This window comes from Macaca fascicularis, chromosome 19 (genome assembly GCF_037993035.2).
Source record: "Macaca fascicularis isolate 582-1 chromosome 19, T2T-MFA8v1.1".
Lineage (NCBI taxonomy): Eukaryota > Metazoa > Chordata > Mammalia > Primates > Cercopithecidae > Macaca > Macaca fascicularis.
The window spans coordinates 13548985-13568682 of record NC_088393.1 but is presented as its reverse complement, the minus strand read 5'-3'; the positions used below and the strand labels follow the sequence as shown (position 1 = coordinate 13568682).

The 19698-nt window shown below is 55.4% G+C and overlaps 2 protein-coding genes and 1 pseudogene across 5 annotated transcripts; 2 read left to right on the top strand and 1 right to left on the bottom strand.

The window, feature by feature from the left end:
- The first annotated feature begins 2213 nt into the window (after nt 1-2213).
- Nucleotides 2214-3000, top strand: LOC141409213 (large ribosomal subunit protein uL11 pseudogene; annotated as a pseudogene).
- Nucleotides 3001-5939: 2939 nt separating this feature from the next.
- Nucleotides 5940-7781, bottom strand: IER2 (immediate early response 2). The gene has a single exon (XM_005588191.4). It carries the CDS (start codon nt 7647-7649, stop codon nt 6978-6980), a length of 672 nt encoding a protein of 223 aa, XP_005588248.1. The 5' UTR covers nt 7650-7781; the 3' UTR covers nt 5940-6977.
- Nucleotides 7782-10500: 2719 nt separating this feature from the next.
- STX10 (syntaxin 10) lies at nt 10501-18020 on the top strand. Of its 4 annotated transcripts, none has more exons than XM_074026104.1 (9): nt 10501-10648; nt 10890-11059; nt 11212-11306; nt 11410-11509; nt 11705-11767; nt 16690-16797; nt 17206-17312; nt 17405-17499; nt 17592-18020. In XM_074026104.1, exons 5-9 carry the CDS (start codon nt 11708-11710, stop codon nt 17666-17668), a joined length of 447 nt encoding a protein of 148 aa, XP_073882205.1. In that variant the 5' UTR covers nt 10501-10648; nt 10890-11059; nt 11212-11306; nt 11410-11509; nt 11705-11707; the 3' UTR covers nt 17669-18020. The 4 variants fall into 4 exon arrangements, with proteins under 4 accessions (XP_073882205.1, XP_073882204.1, XP_005588249.4 ...); XM_074026103.1 differs by having other exon boundaries at nt 11410-11602; XM_005588192.4 differs by lacking the exon at nt 11410-11509.
- Nucleotides 18021-19698: the final 1678 nt, after the last annotated feature.

The window sequence follows — 19698 nt, the reverse complement described above, 5'->3', positions numbered from 1 at the left end:
ACAGAGTCTCGCTCTGTCGCCCAGGCTGGAGTGCAGTGGCCGGATCTCAGCTCACTGCAAGCTCCGCCTCCCAGGTTTATGCCATTCTCCTGCCTCAGCCTCCCGAGTAGCTGGGACTACAGGCGCCCGCCACCACACCCGGCTAGTTTTTTTGTATTTAGTAGAGACGGGGTTTCACCGTGTTAGCCAGGATGATCTCAATCTCCTGACCTCGTGATCTGCCCATCTCGGCCTCCCAAAGTACTAGGATTACAGGCTTGAGCCACCGCGCCCGGCCTATTATTATTTTTTGAGACAGTCTCACTCTGTTGCCCAGGCTGGAGTGCTGTGGTGCGATCTTGACTCACTGCATCCTCTGCCTCCCAGGCTCAAGCGATTCTCCTGCCTCAGCCTCCTAAGTCACTGGGACCACAGGCACTCACCACCATGCCTGGCTAATTTTTGTATTTTGAACAGAGATGGTGTTTCACCATGTTGACCAGGCTGATCTCAAACTCCTGACCTCAGGTGATCCGCCCACCTCGGCCTCCCAAAGTGCTGGGATTACAGGCATGAGCCACTTCACCCAGCCCAATTCAATATTATTTGAATAAGATAAACTGAATCTCTCCAAATTTCTCCCTTTTCTTTTTTTTTTTTTTTGAGACGGAGTCTCACGCTGTTGCCCAGGCTGGAGTGCAGTGGCGCGATCTCGGCTCACTGCAAGCTCCGCTTCCTGGGTTCACGCCATTCTCCTGCCTCAGCCTCCTGAGTAGCTAGGACTACAGGCGCCCGCCACCACGCCCGGCTAATTTTTTGTATTTTTAGTAGAGACGGGGTTTCACTGTGGTCTCGATCTCCTGACCTTGTGATCCGCCCGCCTCGGCCTCCCAAAGTGCTGGGATTACAGGCTTGAGCCACCGCGCCCGGCCAATTTCTCCCTTTTCAACTTGCATCCCCCTTCTCCGCCCAAGCATAGTTTTCTTCCCTTGGAAACAATGTGTCCTTAAGGCTGGCTAATCTCTCTTTGAAACTTAAACCTGTTACTGTTTCAGCAGGATCTTTTGACATTGTTTTATTTTCATTGTAACCTTTTAAAAAACTGTTACTTTCTAAATAGGGAGAGTGATTAATAAGTGGGCTAACTCAAAGAACACTATTAGATGAATACGGTTAGCTGGGCATGGTGGCATACGCCTGCAGTTCCAACTACTCCAGAGGCTGAGGTGGGAGGACTGCTTGAGCCTAGGCGGTGGAGGCTGCAGTGAGCTATGATGGTGCTACTGTTCTCCAGCCTGGGCAACATAGCAAGACCCTGTCTATAAGTGATGATAATAATAGTACAGTTGTTATGAGAATATCACAAAATCCTGACCCCTCAACCATCTGAGGTTTGAGAAATTCTAAGAGTAATGTAGAAGCCACTGATTTAATGAGATGATAAATATTAAGCATGTAACACCTGTTTACCCAAAACAACCTCATTCACTCATTCAGGCCCAGTTTGGACATTGGTAAAATTAACAGAATTAACTTCTGAGTTAGGGCACAGATCCTAAGTAAAAAAATAAATACCTGCAGGTGCAGTGGCTCATGCCTGTAATCCCAGCACTTTGGGAGGCTGAGGCAGGCAGATCACCTGAGTTCAGGAATTCCAAACCAGCCTGGGCAACATGGTGAAACCCTGTGTCTATAAAAAATATGAAAATTAGCCAGGTGCAGTGGTGTGCACCTGCAATCCCAGCTACTCAGGAGGCTGAGGTGGGAGAATCTCTTGAACGTGTTAGGAAGATGTTGCAGTGAGCCAAGATTGTGCCACTGCACTCCAGCCTAGGCAATAGAGCAAGGCCCTGTTAAAAGAAAAGAAAGAGCCAGGCGTGGTGGCTCATGCCTGTAATCCCATCACTTTGGGAGGTTGAGGCGGGCGGATCACGAGGTCGAGATCGAGATCATCCTGGCCAACATGGTGAAACCCTGTCTCTACTAAAATACAAAAAATTCCGGCCAGGTGCAGTGGCTCATGCCTGTAATCCCAGGACTTTGGGAGGCAGAGGCAGGTGGATCACCTGAGGTCAGGAGTTTGAAACTAGCCTGGCCAACAAGGTGAAACCTCGTCTCTACTAAAAATACAAAAATTAGCCAGGCATGGTGGCGGATGACTGTAATCCCGGCTACTCAGGAGGCTGAGGCAGGAGAATTGCTTGAACCCAGCAGGTGGAGGTTGCAGTGAGCCAAGATTGTGCCACTGCACTCCAGCCTGGGTGACAGAGTGAGACTTCGTGTCAAAAAAAAATTAGCTGGGCTTTCGGCTTGGAGGAGACCAAGGTGCAACTTCCTTCGGTCATCCAGAATCCAGGTTCTTCTGACATCAGCCAGTTCCACCATGCTGCCAAAGTTCAACACCAACAAGATCAAATTCGTATACCTAAGGCACACCAGGGGTGAAGTGGGTGCCACTTCTGCACTGGCCCCCAAGATTAGTCCTCTGGGTCTGTCTCCAAAACAACTTGGTAATGACATTGCCAAGGCAACGGGTGACTGGAAGGGCCTGAGGATGACAGTGAAACCGACCATTCAGAACAGACAAGCCCAGATTCAGGTGGTACCTTCTGCCTTTGCCGTGATCATCAGAGCCCTCAAGGAACCACCAAGAGATAGAAAGAAACAAAAAAAACATTAAACACAATGGGAATATTGCTTTTGATGAAATCGTCAACATTACGCGACAGATGCGGCACCGATCTTTAGCCAGAGTTCTCTGGAACCATCAAAGAGAGATCCTGGAGACTGCCCAGTCTGTGGGCTGTAATGTTGATGGCCACCACCCTCATGACATCATAGATGACATCAACAGTGGTGCTGTGGAATGCCCAGCCAGTTAAGAAGCGCAAAGAAAAATATTTCAATAAAGGGTCATTTGACAACTGGAGGAAAAAAAAAATTAGCCAGGCGTTGTGGCATGCGCCTGTAGTCCCAGCTACTCAGGAGGCTGAAGCAGGCGAATTGCTTGAATCCGGGAGGCGGGGGTTGCAGTGAGCGGAGATTGCGCCACTGTACTCCAGCCTGGCAACAGAGCGAGACTCCGTCAAAAAAAAAAAAAGAGAAAAAAAGAAAAGAAAAAAGAAGAAGAAGAAAGAAAAGAGAGAGAAGAAGAAGAAGAAAAAAATTAGCTGGGTGTGGTGGCGTAGTCTCAGCTACTCCGGAGGCTGAGGTGGGAGCACTGCTTGAGCCCAGGAGCTCAAGGCCACAGTGAACTGTGATCAAGCCACTGCCCTCCAGCCTGGGTGATAGACTCCAGTCGAAAGCAAGCAAGCAAGGAAGAAAAGGAAGAAAAGAAGAAAGAAAGAGAAAAGGAAGGAAGGAGGGAAAGAGAAAGAGAAAGAAAGAAAAAGAAAGGAAGGAAGGAAGAGAGAGAAAAAGAAAGAAAAGAAAGAAAAAAAAATTAGCTGTGCATGGTGCCTGAGCCTGTGGTCTAACCTGCTTGGGAGGCTGAGGTGGGAGGATTGCTTGAGCCTGGGAGTTCGAGGCTACATGGCTACTTTGAGCCGTGACTGCACTGAAAACTCTTGGCCTCAAGTGATCCTCCGACCTCAGCCTCCTAAATTTTGGGGGTTACAGGCATGAACCACGGCACCCAGCACATTTAGCATCTTCTATGTGCTAGGCACTCTGCTAGGTTTGTTGTAAGGATTACATGCAGTATCTCAATCCTCACAACAAACCTAAAAGGCAGGGACTATTACTGTCCCCAATACGTTGCTGGGGAAACAGGCCCAGAGGGGGTCAAGTGACTTGCTCACTTGCTCAAGGCTGCATAGCAAGAAAGTAGACCTGGTTGTCTCCCTCCAGAATGTTCTTCTTCTTCTTCTTCTTCTTCTTTTTTTTTTTTTTGAGACAGAGTCTTCCTCTGTAGCGCAGGCTGGAGTGCAGTGGTGCGATCTCAGCGCACTGCAGCCTGTGCTTCCCGGGTTCAAAAGATTCTCCTGCCTCAGCCTCCGGAGTAGCTGGGATTACAGGTGCCTGCCACCTTGCCCGGCTAATTTTTATATTTTTAGTAGAGATGGGGTTTCACCATGTTGACCAGGCTGGTCTCGAACTCCTGACCTCTGGTGATCCGCCCACCTCAGCCTTCCAAAGTGCTCAGACTACAGGCGTGAGCCACGTGAGCCACGGAGGGGCCCGGAATAGGTGCTTCTTACCCCACTCCTGCAGCTGGCCTTTGTCACTCAGCATCATGTTTCTCGTTCCGAGTTATCTGTGTGGCCTGTGTGTGTAGTTCTGTCTGGCTCGGGCCTTTTATCCTCTAGGGAGAACCCATCTGGGAGGATGGGCATATAGGCTGTGCTGTATGCAATTTGTGCCAATTTAGTACAAGCCAGCAGCAAACACCTTTCTGGAGTCTCCTGCTGCAGGCTTGGGGTTCCCTGCTGGAACCTGCTGGTCACAGGATGGGTGACCTTTTTAGTTTTCACAGCTAGTGTCCAATCAATTAGTCCAGGCCTCACCGATGTCATTTGCGGTGACAAGGTTCAATGCTGCCTTTTCTGATGGGTCCAATGGGGTCTTGGGGATGGGTGTGTCTCAAGGGGATGTGTCTGTAGGGTGTTTGTTCCAGCCCCATCTTCCGTCCCATCACTTTCAGTCCCCAGCCCCACGGCGGCCGGGCACCGGAAACCCCCAAGGCCCGGGCGGGGGCGGGGGTCGGCCAAGCCGCTTCCCGCGGAAGGAAGGGCCCGGCGGTTCCTGCGACAGGATGCGCGGCGAGGCCCCCTCCCCAGCGGCCCGGGACTTCCCCAAGCCGCGCCACGCTAGCGGGGGAGTAACTCCGACGTGGGTGCATTGAGCTACTGCCTGCGGTGTGGGGCTCCAATGCCCCCACGTCCCCTGGGGGAGTTGGGTGGGTCAGGAATCAGAGTAGGTGGCGCCTTTTAAAAGTCCCCCCACGTGTTCCCAGGAAGGAATCAGGCAGCCGTGGGGGCGAGCTTGGCTGGAGGAGAACGGTGAGAAGCTCTCCTTCACAATCCACACAGGAGGGGAAAGGGGGTGTGGGTTGGGCGGAAGGGGAACCAAAGCTCCCAGATTCCACCAGCAGACGTTTTGAGGCCGGTCTGCCCCTCCTTCTACACTCCGGCCACGGGGTCAGTTCCCCTGGGGTCATGGGAAGCCTGCGGCGGCAGAGCCAGCCGTCGGGGGGGCGGGGCGAGTGCTTTCCCGGCGCCTCCCGCCGCCACCACTCCCCGCACCTGCGACTCTTTTGTCTTCCCGACAGGCCCCCTCCCTTCGCCCTGGGGCAACGCCTACAACCCCACTCCTAAACATACGTGGGGGACATTGAAAGGGCTTTCTCCTTTCAGGGTGGTTATTCTAGAGCTGGGGAGTCACCCAAGCAAATAACTAGGGCTGTAATGGGCATTTTTAAAAACCTAAAGCCGGGTGGAGACACTGCTTAGAGGCCCATTTCACAGATGAAGAAACTGAGGCTGCACGTCCCTGCCTAAGCCACAAAGCGATTTCTCCAGGAAGATACGGGAATTGGGGCATAAATAGCCCTTCAAAGCTCACCCACTCAGCTCCACCTGAGGCTGTAGGGCCCCGGCCGCAGCTGATTCAGTTTGGTCTCGGGGTGGGGGCGGGGGGAGAGATCGACCACCTTTCAAGGCTTCAAAGGGCGATCAGTCCCCAGCTCCGCTTGGGGCACTGTTTAGTACTATCGTCTCAACTCAGAAAGCCCAGACCTCCCTGTCCCGGAGTTGTAGGACAATTTCAAGGGAACCCCCAAATCTGGAGGGGGCGGGGCTCCAGTTAGGGAATGCCCGGGCAAGGAAAAGAGGGCCCAGCCCTCTCCCGCCCACGTGGTAACCGGTCAGACCGGTTCTTGGGGCCCCAGCGAGCCGCCGCCAGCCCCTGACCCTTTAACCCCGCCCCTCCCCCACCAGAGCAGAAAACCAGACAGCACCGGCTTTTTTACTCAAATGGTCTTTATTTTCCTATCTGACATTTCTAACAAAACGCCAGGTAGACGGAATTAAAAAGAATTCACCACACGAAGGGTAAACAAAACAGACCCTCAGGAACTCCCTGGCAAAGATATTCCCCTCCCCAGATTGGCCCAGTTTCACCAGCAACTGGTCTCAGCTCAGCTTTATGCCTTTCCACTGACACCCCCACCCCTCCAACATTCTCGTGATTCAGACCAGGAACTTCTGGGATGATTGTGTCCGTGTCTGAGGGAGGGGCACGCTGAAACCTGGGAACCTACTGGGCACCTCTAATGCAGATGAGAAAAACTTGAATGTGAAACTAGATCAGCCCCCGCTCTCACCCGAAGGTGCAGAGGCGCGGGACATTAACCAGCAGCACGCGGGGATGAAGTGACTCAGGCCATTCTCCTCCCCACTCCCCAGGGCGGGTGCACGCCCCAGACCCTCCTCCCAGGCCCCACACCCACGCAAGGCGACAGGAAGCTCCCCACGCCTGCCCCATGACGCAACGATGACCGCTTACACAAGTATGTCAGTGGAGGGGGAAGGGGAGTGCCTGGAATTCTCCGAGGTTGGAAACGCAAAACCAACTCTTGAAAAACCTTGAAAAGGGCCACCACAGCCCCCAGTACAAAATCAAGTCCGACCCTGAGATCTAAAAAACAAAACAAAACAAAAATACAAAACAAAAACCCAAGCCTCCCTTCTCCCAGTCCAGAAGGAGAGCGAAAGGTTCACGTCCCAGTCCACTAAGAGACCTCTGGGCGCAGGTCTCTGCGGAAGGCGCCCGCGCCCCCGGCTCAGACTCCTCGGTGCCGTCGCTGCACACTGAAGGCGATGGCTCCCCGGGGACAGAGTCCCTCTCCGGGCCTCTCAGCAGCCCGGGCGGCGGCTTCTCTCCACGGTTTTCGCGGGCGCTCCCCCCGGGATGGAGGGGGGTGGCCTCGTCTCGGGTCTGCGCCCTCCGGCCGACGGTTCGACGCGCGCTCTGGGATCTGGCAGCGCCGCTCGGGGTCCTCAAAAGGCCACCACGGCCCGCACGAGCACGTTGAGCATGCTGTCCGCCGGGCGGCAGGCGGGCTTTGCCTCGCACGCGGGCGGCGCCGTCGGAGGGGCCGCGGGGCTGCAGTTCAGGAGGCCGGAGAAGCGCCTCTGCAGGACGCGGGCCAGGTTGGGAAAGGCGCCCTCCGCTTGCGCCGGGGGCGGTTGCAGGCAATCGGCGACTTCGGATGACGCCCCCTCCTCTTCCTCCTTTTCTTCCAGCCGGGCTTTCTTGCTCGGGACCAGTCCAGCGTCCCCGCCGTCGCTCAGGCTGCTGCTGCGTCGTTTGCGGCTGACTTTGGCGGGGCGCGGGCCACAGTAGGCGGAGGTCTCCTCGGCTGTCGGCGCCTCCTGCGTGTCCATGGGCTCCGGAGACGGGTGCTCACCGTCGGGGGTCGCTGTCTCGGCCGTGGACTCAGCTTCCCGGGGCGGGTGCAGGCGAGGGTCAGAGGGGAGGGCGGGCGGCAAGGACACTTCGGGCTCGAGGGCCTCTACCTTGGCCGAGAGGTAGAGCTCCCGGGCGCTGCGCATGACCAGCGACAGCTGCAGACTCCGGTGCAGCCGCAGGCCACCGCGCTGCATGCGGGAGTGATACATCTTCCACACCGACAGGGTCATGATGCGCTGTGCCTCCTTCTGCACTTCCATGGCGACTCGACGGCGACGGCGGCGTGGGCTCCCGGGACGGACAGAACAGGCAGCAGGTGCACTCCGGACAACGAGCTCGCTCACGCCTCTCTCCACAAACCAACCCACGCGGTGACACTGCTAGGACGCTCTGCCCGGGCGCCCGCCACCCAGGCCCTTTTATACCCCCAGTGACGTCACTGAGAAACCCCGCCCAACCGAAGGACGCATCCGGGCTTTCCAACTCGTCGCGGCCAAACACTCCTTAAAGCGACAGAATGCGATTTACCCAGCAGGGAAAGCGGACGGGAACCCTGGCGAAGCTTCCCCCCACTCCACGCTGAGCTCTCTGGGTGGGCTCCTTTCTCTCGGCCCCGCCGATGCATTAGCGCCTTGGCCCAAGGAAGGGGGGCCGGGGATGGGGCTCAGGGCCTACCCACATGCTCGCGTCTGGAGGCCCCAGTGGGTCGTGGGTGGCAAGTTTCCCTTCACACAGGGAAAGACCTGGGTTCCAGCCTGACCATGAGTGTCTTCTGCACCAATAATCATGCTAACAGCGCTTACTACGTGCCAGGCTAGGTTAAGAGCTCTCCTTTTATCCGTAATTCACCGAACCGCAGCCTCCACTCCTCGGAGGATACTGTTCTATCTGCTTCTTTCAAATGGGGAAACCAAGGCACAGTCACTGGGCCAATATTTACTAGACAAACAATATTTGCTACTGCTGTGAAAGGAGGCCACTGGGGCCTCCAGCTCTTCGGTCTCTAGCGTACGACAGCCCTTGCTTGTAGGCGGTGAGCCGCTGCGGGTTCCCGTGATTCGTACCAAGCCATTCCCCCGCAGTCTCCTGCGACAGGAGCTCCATGGGTGGGTTTAGAGCTCGCAAGGCTGCGAACCCGGCGCGCACGACAGTCCCCGTGAACACGTGGCTGCCGCCCCCCAGACAAGGGGGGACGAGTTCCGCCTCCGCGCTCCGGGAGGCGGGGTTCGGTTGGGAGCTGGAAACCCAGCAATGCAGAGACACAGCAAATAGAAAACCTCCGCCTTACCCTCCGCTACGCGCCGTCTCTCCAAGAAATCCTAATTGCAATTCCTCCAAAAAAAGGATGCAGACTTGTTCGAATGGCTCCATTCATTCCTGGTGCGGGCCCTTTAAGGGGTGGTGCGCCTCCCGTTTCCGCCCGCACTGGCTCGCGGCGCCTTCCCGCCACCAGCGCCCGCTGACTTCCACAACTAAATTTGGACGGAGTGACGTAGGACAGTCGCGCGGGCCGCTTCCGGTTGCCCATATTAGGAAAGGGCCCGTGATCGCCTTACCAGGCGGTGGCGGGGCTTCCGGGGGGGCGAGGGGCGGGGCTTTGCGCTCCAGGCACGCCCCTTCCCATCCCCCGTCTAGCCAGCCGGAGCAAGCTGGAGCCCCAGGCTTCCTGACTCGCATTCCAGCCATGTGGGTGGGGAGGAGAGTTTCACTTCCTTCCCTCCAGGGGCCAGGAAGGCGTGACGCCAGGAAAGCACCCCGCAGCGGGTAGGGGCGACCGGAGGGCTCCCACGAAGGCCATCTCCCAGAGACGCTACAGAACGACCCTACATACACAAGAGACGACCCGCTGAGACCCCGTTCATCCCATCTCTCCCCTTCCCAATTATTTCCCCCATACAAGGCCCCCTCCCAGGTTATCCCTGACCCCTGCCCCACACTGATCTTCTCAGGCCTTGGGGCACCCTCCCGTCCCGCCCTCCCCCCGCACGGTGGGAACTCAAAAATTATTCCCCCCTAAAAGACCATTCCCAAACTCGTCCCCATTCAACGATGGTGCCACACTGCGACGACCTGCCGAAGACGCCCCCGTCCCCGCCCCGCTAACCTTACCACGGAGACCCCACAATGACTTACCCGGCCCAGGCGCTATCTCTGAGACCCCACGCAGCAACTCTGACGCGCAAGGGGGCGACCCTCTGAGGACTCCCTCGGATAACCCGCCCACCCTCCAGGGGAGACCAGGCCCCCTACCACTCAAAAAAGTGCTTTCCCGAAGCTTCCCTCACCCCTCAACACACAGAGCGCCACTGTCACACATAGGGACGACCCTGAGTCCCTTCGCTGATATTCCTGGCCCGTACCCAGACGGAGACCCCACACAGAGGGCCCCCCTGGAGACCATCCTCAAAGCCACCATACCTCCCGCGACCCCCAGGCTCGCACCCAGAAAGAATCCGCGCTTCTGAAGACACCCACCTCCACGCACGCTCTCGAAGGTGACCTCCCCCCGCCCCTGGAATATCTGGGACCCCCACTCACGGCCACCTCGCCCCAAGGCGACCTCGAGGTGCCCCCAGCTTGCCCACTTCTCAGGAAAGACAGATTTGGAGAATGCGGCAGAACTCCCCGCAGGAGCAGGCCCGCTCCTCGCCCCGCCCCGGCAGGGAGAAGGAAGGACCACCTCTCCCCCAAACCTTGCCCAAACCTGACACTCGGGACCCTGGACTGGGACGATCTCCCAGGTGCCAGCTCAGGGAGTCCATGAAAACGTTCAACCAATCGAATGAGCCCCTTCCCCAGCCATAGTCCCCAGCCGCCAGAGATAAGGGAGGCTACCATTATTCACATTGCCCGTGCCTGGAAGGGAAACTGAGGTTGAGCAGGAACAATCCGAGGAACTGAGCCTTGAACCGAGATTCCGAACTCGGACCCGAACAGGCCCAGCCAGAACTCCGACACCGCTCCCTACGGTGCAGCACAAGAGGGCGAAGGGGCGGGGCATGCGTACCGGAAGCTGCCTCTGCCCACAACCAAGATGGCTGCAGAGAGGGCGGAAGTGTCCGCACGTCCGGCCTCCGAGGCCTCTCTTTCTGCCCTGGCGGACCCGCTCTCGATGGTGGCGTGACGGGGGGCGGGGGTGGTGGCGCGTTCTCCTGGGTTGGGAGAGAACCAGCCCGCGAACCCAGGCCGGGAGGGGGTTTCGGCCTGGGGGGAAGGGGATTGACATGTCTCTCGAAGACCCCTTTTTTGTAGTCCGAGGGTGAGTGACCACGACGGGGGAGGGCGGAGGGTGCTCCGTCCCCAATCCAGCTAGTGCCCGGGTGCCGGCTCCAGCGTGCCCGGCGGGCTAGGCAAGGCCGTCGGGGTGCAAAGTGGGAGGCGCACGCAGGGGTATGTGGGGGTCTCCGGAGTCCCCCATGCGTTTGGGTTTGCAATCGGGGGCAGAGGCAGGCGGAAGGACCGCCTGCCCCCAGCTGCGCCCGCCGTGCCCCTGCCCGCAGCGAGGTGCAGAAGGCGGTGAACACGGCCCGCGGGCTATACCAGCGCTGGTGCGAGCTTCTGCAGGAAAGCGCGGCGGTCGGACGCGAGGAGCTGGACTGGACGACCAATGAGCTACGGAATGGCCTGCGCAGCATCGAGTGGGACCTCGAGGACCTGGAAGAGACCATCGATATCCTGGGGCTTTGTGGCGGGGGGTGGCATGGGAGAGCTCACTGCGGTAGCAGGGGGCCTGGGAGCCCGCCCTCGGGGAGGGCTAGACCCCTAGGGAGGGGGATGATGATGCTATCTGGCTCTGGCCTTGACCCTTGACTCTCAGCCCACGTATAGTGGAAGCCAACCCAGGCAAGTTCAAGCTCCCGGCCGGGGACCTGCAGGAGAGAAAGGTGTTCGTGGAGCGGATGCGAGAGGCAGTCCAGGTCAGGAAAGGTCCTGCAGGCGGGGAGTGGGGGACGGTTTGAGTGTCTTTTTTGTTTTGTTTTGTTTTCTTTTCTTTTTTTTAACAGAGTCTCTGTCGCTCAGGCTGGAGTACAGTGTTGCCATCTTGGCTTACTGCAACATACGCCTCCCGGTCTCAAGCGATTCTCGTGTCTCAGTCTCCTGAGTAGTTGGGACTTCACAGGTGCCTGCCACCATACCCGGCTAATTTTTGTGTTTTTAGTAGAGACGAGGTTTCACCATGTTGGGCAGGCTGGTCTCGAACTCCCGACCTCAGGTGATCCACCCGACTCGGCCTCTCAAAGTGCTGGGATTACAGGCGTGAGCCACCGCGCCGGGCCTGAGTGTCTTTCCTCCCTAATGCTGTCCTCACCTCCAGGAAATGAAGGACCATATGGTCAGCCCAACAGCCGTAGCATTTTTGGAGAGGAATAACAGAGAGGTAAGCCTTCCTAACCCACTCGGTCCACCTGAGCGCCTGGGGGTGACCACGCCTTTGAGTGCAAGCCAGATCCCTCTGCATGTGTTCGCCTGTCCCTTTTGCGACAGCGCCCGTCCTCTCTGTGTGTAGTTGTCTTCTTGCTGTCTACCTGCCTGCACTTTCTCGGTGTGTGCACCTGAACTTCTCTGTGTGTATATGTCCATGGGTTCCTCTCTACTGTCTCCTCTGGGTCTATACTGGTTTCCTGTTGCAGGGGACGGCTGGGGGCCTGTGTACCTATCTGCTTTCTGCTTCCATGCCATTTGTCCTGTTTGTAGCTGTTTCCAGGACGCATGCCTGCCTTTTACTCTTTTTTTTTTTGAGATGGAGTCTTGCTCTGTTGCCCAGGCTGGAGTGTAGTGGCTCGATCTCAGCTCACTGCAAGCTCCGCCTCCTGGGTTCAAGCGATTCTCCTGCCTCAGCTTCCCTAGTAGCTGGGATTACAGGTGCCCATCACCATGCCCAGGTAATTTTTATATTTTTAGTAGGGTTTCATCATCCTGGACAGCCTGGTCTCGAACTCCTCACATTTCACATCAAGTGATCTGCCCGCCTCAGCCTCCCAAAGTGCTGGGATTACAGACATGAGCCATTGCGCATAGCTTCCTTTTTTTTTTTTTTTTTTTTTCCTGAGATGCAGTCTCGCTCTGTTGCCAGGCTGGAGTGCAGTGGCGCGATCTTGACTCACTGCAACCTCCGCCTCCTGGGATCAAGTGATTCTCCAGCCTCAGCTTCCTGAGTAGCTGAAATATAGGCACACGCCACCATGCCCGGCTAATTTTTTTTTTTTTTGAGACGGAGTCTTGCTCTGTTGCCCAGGCTGGAGTGCTGTGATGTGATCTTGGCTCACTGCAACCTCCGCTTCCCGGGTTCAAGCCATTCTCTGTCTCAGCCTCCCGAGTAGCTGGGATTATAGGCTTCCACCAGAATGCCTGGCTAAATTTTGTATTTCTTTTTTCTTTTTTTTTTTTTGAGATGGAGTCTCGCTGTGTCGCCCAGGCTGGAGTGCAGTGGCCGGATCTCAGCTCACTGCAAACTCCGCCTCCTGGGTTTATGCCATTCTCCTGCCTCAGCCTCCCGAGTAGCTGGGACTACAGGTGCCCGCCACCACACCTGGCTAGTTTTTTGTATTTTTTTAGTAGAGACAGGGTTTCACCGTGTTAGCCAGGATGGTCTTGATCTCCTGACCTCGTGATCTGCCTGTCTCAGCCTCCCAAAGTGCTGAGATTACAGGCTTGAGCCACTGCACCCGGCCAAATTTTGTATTTCTTTTTTTTTTTTTTTTTTTTTTTGAGACAGAGTCTCGCTGTGTCTCCCAGGCTGGAGTGCAGTGGCGTGATCTCGGCTCACTGCAAGCTCTGCCTCCCGGGTTCACGCCATTCTCCCGCCTCAGCCTCCCAAGTAGCTGAGACTACAGGCGCCCGCCACCACGCCCGGCTAGTTTTTTGTATTTTTAGTAGAGACGGGGTTTCACCATGTTAGCCAGGATAGTCTCGATCTCCTGACCTCGTGATCCACCCGCCTCGGCCTCCCAAAGTGCTGGGATTACAGGCTTGAGCCACCGCGCCCGGCCCAAATTTTGTATTTCTAGTAGAGATGGGGTTTCAACATCTTGACCAGGCTGGTCTTGAACTCCTGACCTCGTGATCCACCCACCTCGGCCTCCCAAAGTGCTGGGATTAGGTGTGAGCCACCGTGCCCGGCCAATTTTTTTTTTTTTTTTTTTTTTGAGACGGAGTCTTGTTCTGTCACCCAGGCTGGAGTGCAGTGGCCGGATCTCAGCTCACTGCAAGCTCCGCCTCCCGGGTTTACGCCATTCTCCCGCCTCAGCCTCCCGAGTAGCTGGGACTACAGGCGCCCGCCACCTCGCCCGGCTATTTTTTTTGTATTTTTTAGTAGAGACGGGGTTTCACTGTGTTAGCCGGGATCGTCTCTCGATCTCCTGACCTCGTGATCCGCCCGTCTCGGCCTCCCAAAGTGCTGGGATTACAGGCTTGAGCCACCGCGCCCGGCCCAATTTTTGTATTTTTAGTAGAGACGGAGTTTCATCATATTGGCCAGGATGGTCTCGATCTCCTGACCTTGTGATCCACCAGCTTTGGCCTCCCAAAGTGCTGGCCTCCCAAATGGCATGAGCCATTACGTCCGGCCAGCTTCCTTTTTTTTTTTTTTGTTAAACGGAGTCTTGCCCTATTGTCCAGGCTGGAGTGCAGTGGTGCAATCTTGACTCACTGCAACCTCCACTTTCCGGGTTCAAGCAATTCTCCTGCCTCAGCCTCCCGGGTAGCTGGGACGACAGATGTGTGCCACTATGCCCGGCTAATTTTTGTGTTTTTAGTAGAGACGGGGTTTCCCCGTGTTGGCCAGGCTGGTCTCGAACTCCCGACATCAGGTGATCTGCCCCCACCTTTTCATCTGTGCATGTACCTCACCTATTTGGGTGCGTGCACTTGGCCTCTGAGTGTATCTGCATTTCCCCCCGTCATATCCTCATATCCGCCAATTTTCTCTGTAATGTGCCTGCCGTGTGTGTGTGTGTGTGTGTGTGTGTGTGTGTGTGTGTGTGTGTGTGTCTGTGTTTCTCCCAACCACCCCTGTCAGTCTACCTTTTCTCTTGGTGTTCTCTGTTGATATTTTTCATATGTTGAGAACCACCAGCCTTTCTCTGTCCCTCATAAGCCTACATGGGGTCAGGGAGGGTCCTACCAGTTTGTCATCCCATAGCTGTGCCCACATGCCTTCCAGATGTGCTGCCTTGGGGGAATTGAAGTCCAAACTCTAAAATACATCTGTTGAAGCCGGGCATGGTGGCTCACACCTAAAAGCTCAGCACTTCGTGAGGCCGAGGCAGGTGGATCACCTGAGGTCAGGAGTTCAAGACCAACCTGGCCAACATGATGAAACCCTGTCTCTACAAAAAATACAAAAATTAGCCAGGCGTGGTGGTGAACACCCATAATCTCAGTTACTTGGGAAGCTGAGGCAGGAGAATTGCTTGAACCCGGGAAGTAGAGGTTGCAGTGAGCCGAGATCACACCAGTGTACTCCAGCCTAGGTGACAGAGCAAGACGCTGTCTCAAATAAACAAACAAACAAACATCTGTTGGGCCAGGTGCAGTAGCTCACGCCTATAATCCCAGCACTTTGGGAGGCCGAGGCGGGTGGATCATTTGAGGTCAGGAGTTCGAGACTAGCCTGGATAACATGGGGAAACCCCATCTTTACTAAAAATACAACAATTAGCCAGATGTGGTGGCAGGTACTTGTAATCCCAGCTAAAATCCCCCCGAAATAAATAAATAGTAAAATGTGACATTTACTAGCATTACTATGTGTTGGGTACTGCTCTAAGTGTCCCCCATGAATTAATTCTTTTTTTTTTTTTTTTTTTGAGATGGAGTCTCGCTCTGCCGCCCAGGCTGGAGTGCAGTGGCCGGATCTCAGCTCACTGCAAGCTCCGCCTCCCGGGTTCACACCATTCTCCTGCCTCAGCCTCCCGAGTAGTTGGGACTACAGGCGCCCGCCACCGCACCTGGCTAGTTTTTTGTATTTTTTAGTAGAGACGGGGTTTCACCGTGTTAGCCAGGATGGTCTCGATCTCCTGACCTCGTGATCCGCCCGTCTCGGCCTCCCAAAGTGCTGGGATTACAGGCTTGAGCCACCGCGCCCGGCCAATTCTTTTTTTTTTTTTTTTTGAGACAGAGTCTCGCTCTGTCGCCCAGGCTGGAGTGCAATGGCCAGATCTCAGCTCACTGCAAGCTCCGCCTCCCGGGTTCACGCCATTCTCCTGCCTCAGCCTCCTGAGTAGCTGGGACTACAGGCACCCGCCACCTCACCTGGCTAGTTTTTTGTATTTCTTTAGTAGAGACGGGGTTTCACCGTGTTAGCCAGGATGATCTTGATCTCTTGACCTTGTGATCCGCCTGCCTTGGCCTCCCAAAGTGCTGGGATTACAGGCTTGAGCCACCGCGCCTGGCCTTTGAATTAATTCTTTAAATCCTCATTTCAACCCAGAAAACTTCCCATTTTATTTATTTTTTTTGAGGCAAGTTCACTCTGACACCCAGGCTGGAATGCAGTGGTGTGATCTCAGCTCACTGCAACTACCACCTTCCAGGTTCAAGTGATTCTCCTGTCTCAGCCTCACAAGTAGCTGGGATTACAGGCGTGCACCACCACACCTGGTATTTTTTTTATTTTATGTTATTTTATGTTATGTTATGTTATTATTTTTTATTTTATTTTTTTATTTTTTGAGAGAAGGTCTTAATCTGTCACCCAGGCTGGAGAGCAGTGGTGTGATCTTGGCTCACTGCAGCCTCCGCCTCCCAGGTTCAAGTAATTCTCCTGCCTCAGCCTCCCCGAGTAGCTGGAATTACAGGCACCCGCCACCACGCCTGACTACTTTTTGTATTTTTGGTAGAGATGGGGTTTCACCATGTTGGCCAGGCTAGTCTCAAACTCTTGACCTTGTAATCCATCTGCCTCGGCCTCCCAAAGAGCTGGGATTACAGGCATGAGCCACTGCAGCCAGCCCAATTTTTGTACTTTTAGTAGAGATAGAGTTTCACCATGTTGGCCAGGCTGGTCTCAAGCTCCTGACCTCAAGTGATCTGCCCACCTCTGCCTCCCAAAGTGCTGGGATTACAAGCCTGAGCTACCGTGCCCATCCTGTTCTCTGCATTTTACAGATGAGGAATCTGAGGCACAAGGAAGTCAAATGACGGGGTCTCTGGGTCACCTTGCTAGTAAGTGGTGAGTGGGGAATGCAGGCTCTCCTGCCCCAGAGTCTGCCTCCCTGACTCACCACTGTGGGGATTTGTCCCCCATGCCCCTCTGGGAGTTGGGGTCCCTCCCCGAGCCTATGTTGTGTGCCCCTGCAGATCCTGGCAGGCAAGCCAGCTCCCCAGAAGTCACTCAGCGACCTGCTGGATGCCAGTGCAGTCTCGGCCACGTCTCGCTACATCGAAGAGCAGCAGGCCACACAGCAGGTTTTGGGGCCGGTGGGGTGGATCCAGGGAGGGGAGAGTCTTGCAGACCGATCTGAGGTCTGAGGTCCCTTTATGTTGTTGTTGTTGAGATGGAGTCTTGCTTTGTTGCCAAGGCTGGAGTGCAGTGGCGTGATCTCAGCTCGCTGCAACCTCCCAGCTTCAAGCGATTCTCCTGCCTCAGCCTCCTGAGCAGCTGGGATTACAGGCGCCCACCACAATGCCTGGCTAATTTTTATATTTTTAGGAGAGTTGGAGTTTCACCATGTTGGCCAGGCTGGTCTTGAACTCCTGGCCTCAAGTGATCCACCTGCCTCGGCCTCCCAAAGTGCTGGGATGACAGTCATGAGCCACCGCGCCTGGCCTTCTGGGGTCCTTTTCAACAGCACCTCCCACCCCTTCGCTCTGCAGCTGATCATGGACGAACAGGATCAACAGCTGGAGATGGTGTCTGGGAGCATCCAGGTTCTGAAGCACATGTCCGGCCGCGTTGGGGAAGAGCTGGACGAGCAGGGCATGTGAGGCCAGGACCCTGGGGGTGGGCCAGGGTCTCTCGGCCACCCTGGTGTGTCTGGGCCGTCTGGGGCTGATGCCATCCTGTTCTTGGCAGCATGCTGGATGCCTTCGCCCAAGAGATGGACCACACCCAGTCCCGCATGGACGGGGTCCTCAGGAAGTTGGCCAAAGTATCCCACATGACGAGTGGTGAGTCCCCTTGGGGGCGAGGTCAGTCCTAGTGGGGGCAGGTTGTAGGTGGTACCCTCTTCCCCGGTGACCTCTGATCTTCTCGTTCCCAGACCGCCGACAGTGGTGTGCCATCGCCGTGCTGGTGGGGGTGCTTCTCCTCGTTCTTATCTTACTTTTCTCTCTCTGACCCCAGCCCTCCCTGGCAGGCTGGTCCGTTAAGCCTGGGGAGCCACCAAGCACTTTGGAGCTGGCCTAGCCCCCTAGGAGGAGAGGGTTCCTCCTGGGTAGCTGGAAAGTAGAGGTTCCTGCCTGGGGAACTGTCCCCACGGCTCCCCCCCAGAGCCAGTGGTACCCTTCAGGACCCTGGGCCGAAACCACCACCACTGGTCCTGTCTCAAGTGCACTTAGGGGGTGGTAGAGGCAGCGTCACCTCAGACACACCCCTCTCCATTTCCAGTTCTGGGACCCCAAAGCCATTCGCCCCTGTGCCTTACACATGTGCCAACCTGGAAATAAAACGTCAGCCTTTTTTATACGTATTTGTGTCGTGTGGTGTGTGTTGACTGCAAAATGCATGACTGAGCCCTGATTGGGACTCCCATTCTAAGCCAGTGCTTGCACAAGTGCCCCAGTGTGTCTGTGCACGCGTGCGTGTTCCGGATTCCTTTTTTTTTTTTTTTTTTTTTGAGACAGAGTTTCACTCTTGTCACCCAGGCTGGAGTTCAGTGGTGCGATCTCTGCTAACTGCAACCTCCGCCTCTTGGTTTCCAGCAATTCTCCTGCCTCAGGCTCCCAAGTAGCTGGGATTGCAGGCATGTGCCACCACACCCAGCTAATTTTTGTATTTTTAGTAGAGATGGGGTTTCACCATGTTGGCCAGGCTGGTCTCAAACTCCCGACCTTAAGTGATTTGCCTGCCTCAGCCTCCCAAAGTGCTGGGATTACAGGCATGAGCCACCACGCCCAGGTGAATCTTTTTTTTTTAATGGCTTAGGTTCTCTTGATCTTTTTATTTTTATTTTTATTTTTGAGATGGAGTCTCGCTCTGTCACCCAGGCTGGAGTGCAATGGCGTGATCTCGGCTCACTGCAACCTCTGCCTCCTGGGTTGAAGCGGTTCTCATGCCTCAGCCTCCTGAATAGCTGGGATTACAGGAATGCTCCACCATACCCAACTAATTTTTTATTTGTAGTAGAGATGTGGTTTTGCCATGTTGGCCGGGCTGGTCTTGAACTTGAACTGACCTCAAATGATCCGCCTATCTCGGCCTCCCAAAGTGCTGGGATTACAGGCATGAGCCACTGTGCCTGGCCTGTTTTGGGTTTGTTTGTTTGAGACAGGGTCTCTCTCACTCTGTCTCCCAGATGGGAGTACAGTGGCACAATGATGGCTCACGGCAGCCCGGAACTCCTGGGCTTAAGGCAGCCTTCCACCTCAGCCTCCTAAGTAGCTGGGACCACAGGTGCATGCCACCTCGCCTGGCTATTTTATTTTTGTAGAGACAGGGTCTCCCTATATTGCCCAGGTTGGTCTCAAACTCCTGGGCTCTACTGATCCTCCTCTCTCAGCCTTCCAAAGTACTGGAATTATAGGTGTGAGCCACTCTGCCTGGCTTCTATGTTATTTATTTATTTAGAGACAGAGTCTTGCTCCGTCATCCAGGCTAGAGGGCAGTGGCACAATCTTGTCTCACTGCAACCTCCACCTCCCGGATTCAAGTGATTCTCCTGTCTCAGCCTCCCGAGTAGCTGGGATTACAAGCGCCCGCCACCACACCCAGATAATTTTTGTATTTTTAGTAGAGATGGGATTTTGCCATGTTGGCCAGGCTGGTCTTGAACTCCTGACCTCAGGTGATCCACCTGCCTCAGCCTCCCAAAGTGTTGGGATTACAGGCATGAACCACCACGCCCTGCAGATCTTTTATGTTCTTTCTTCCAACGTATGAGTGCTCTTCTGAATGCGTTGTGGAGTGTGTGTGTATGGGATGTGTTTCTGGGGCTTGAGGGATCAGCCACGGCACAGGCAGGCACTGAGTGAGCGAGCCAGTGATGCTGTAAACTTGACAGAGTCACAGCTCCCTTTTTCTATTGAGATGGGATCTCACTCTGTTGCCCATGCTGGAGTGCAGTGGTGCCATCGTAGCTCACTGCAGCCTTGACCTTCCCAGTTGAAATGATTTTCCTGCCTCAGCCTCCCAAATAGCTGGGAGTACAG

Excerpts from the sequence above, each read along its gene's own strand:
- STX10 (XM_005588192.4), top strand. The coding sequence starts at position 10,614 with ATGTCTCTCGAAGACCCCTTTTTTGTAGTCCGAGG. Across the intron at positions 11,307-11,704 it reads GGATGCGAGAGGCAGTCCAG|GAAATGAAGGACCATATGGT; the intron begins GTCAGGAAAGGT and ends CCTCACCTCCAG. Across the intron at positions 11,768-16,689 it reads TGGAGAGGAATAACAGAGAG|ATCCTGGCAGGCAAGCCAGC; the intron begins GTAAGCCTTCCT and ends GTGCCCCTGCAG.
- IER2 (XM_005588191.4), bottom strand. The coding sequence starts at position 7,649 with ATGGAAGTGCAGAAGGAGGCACAGCGCATCATGACCCTGTCGGTGTGG.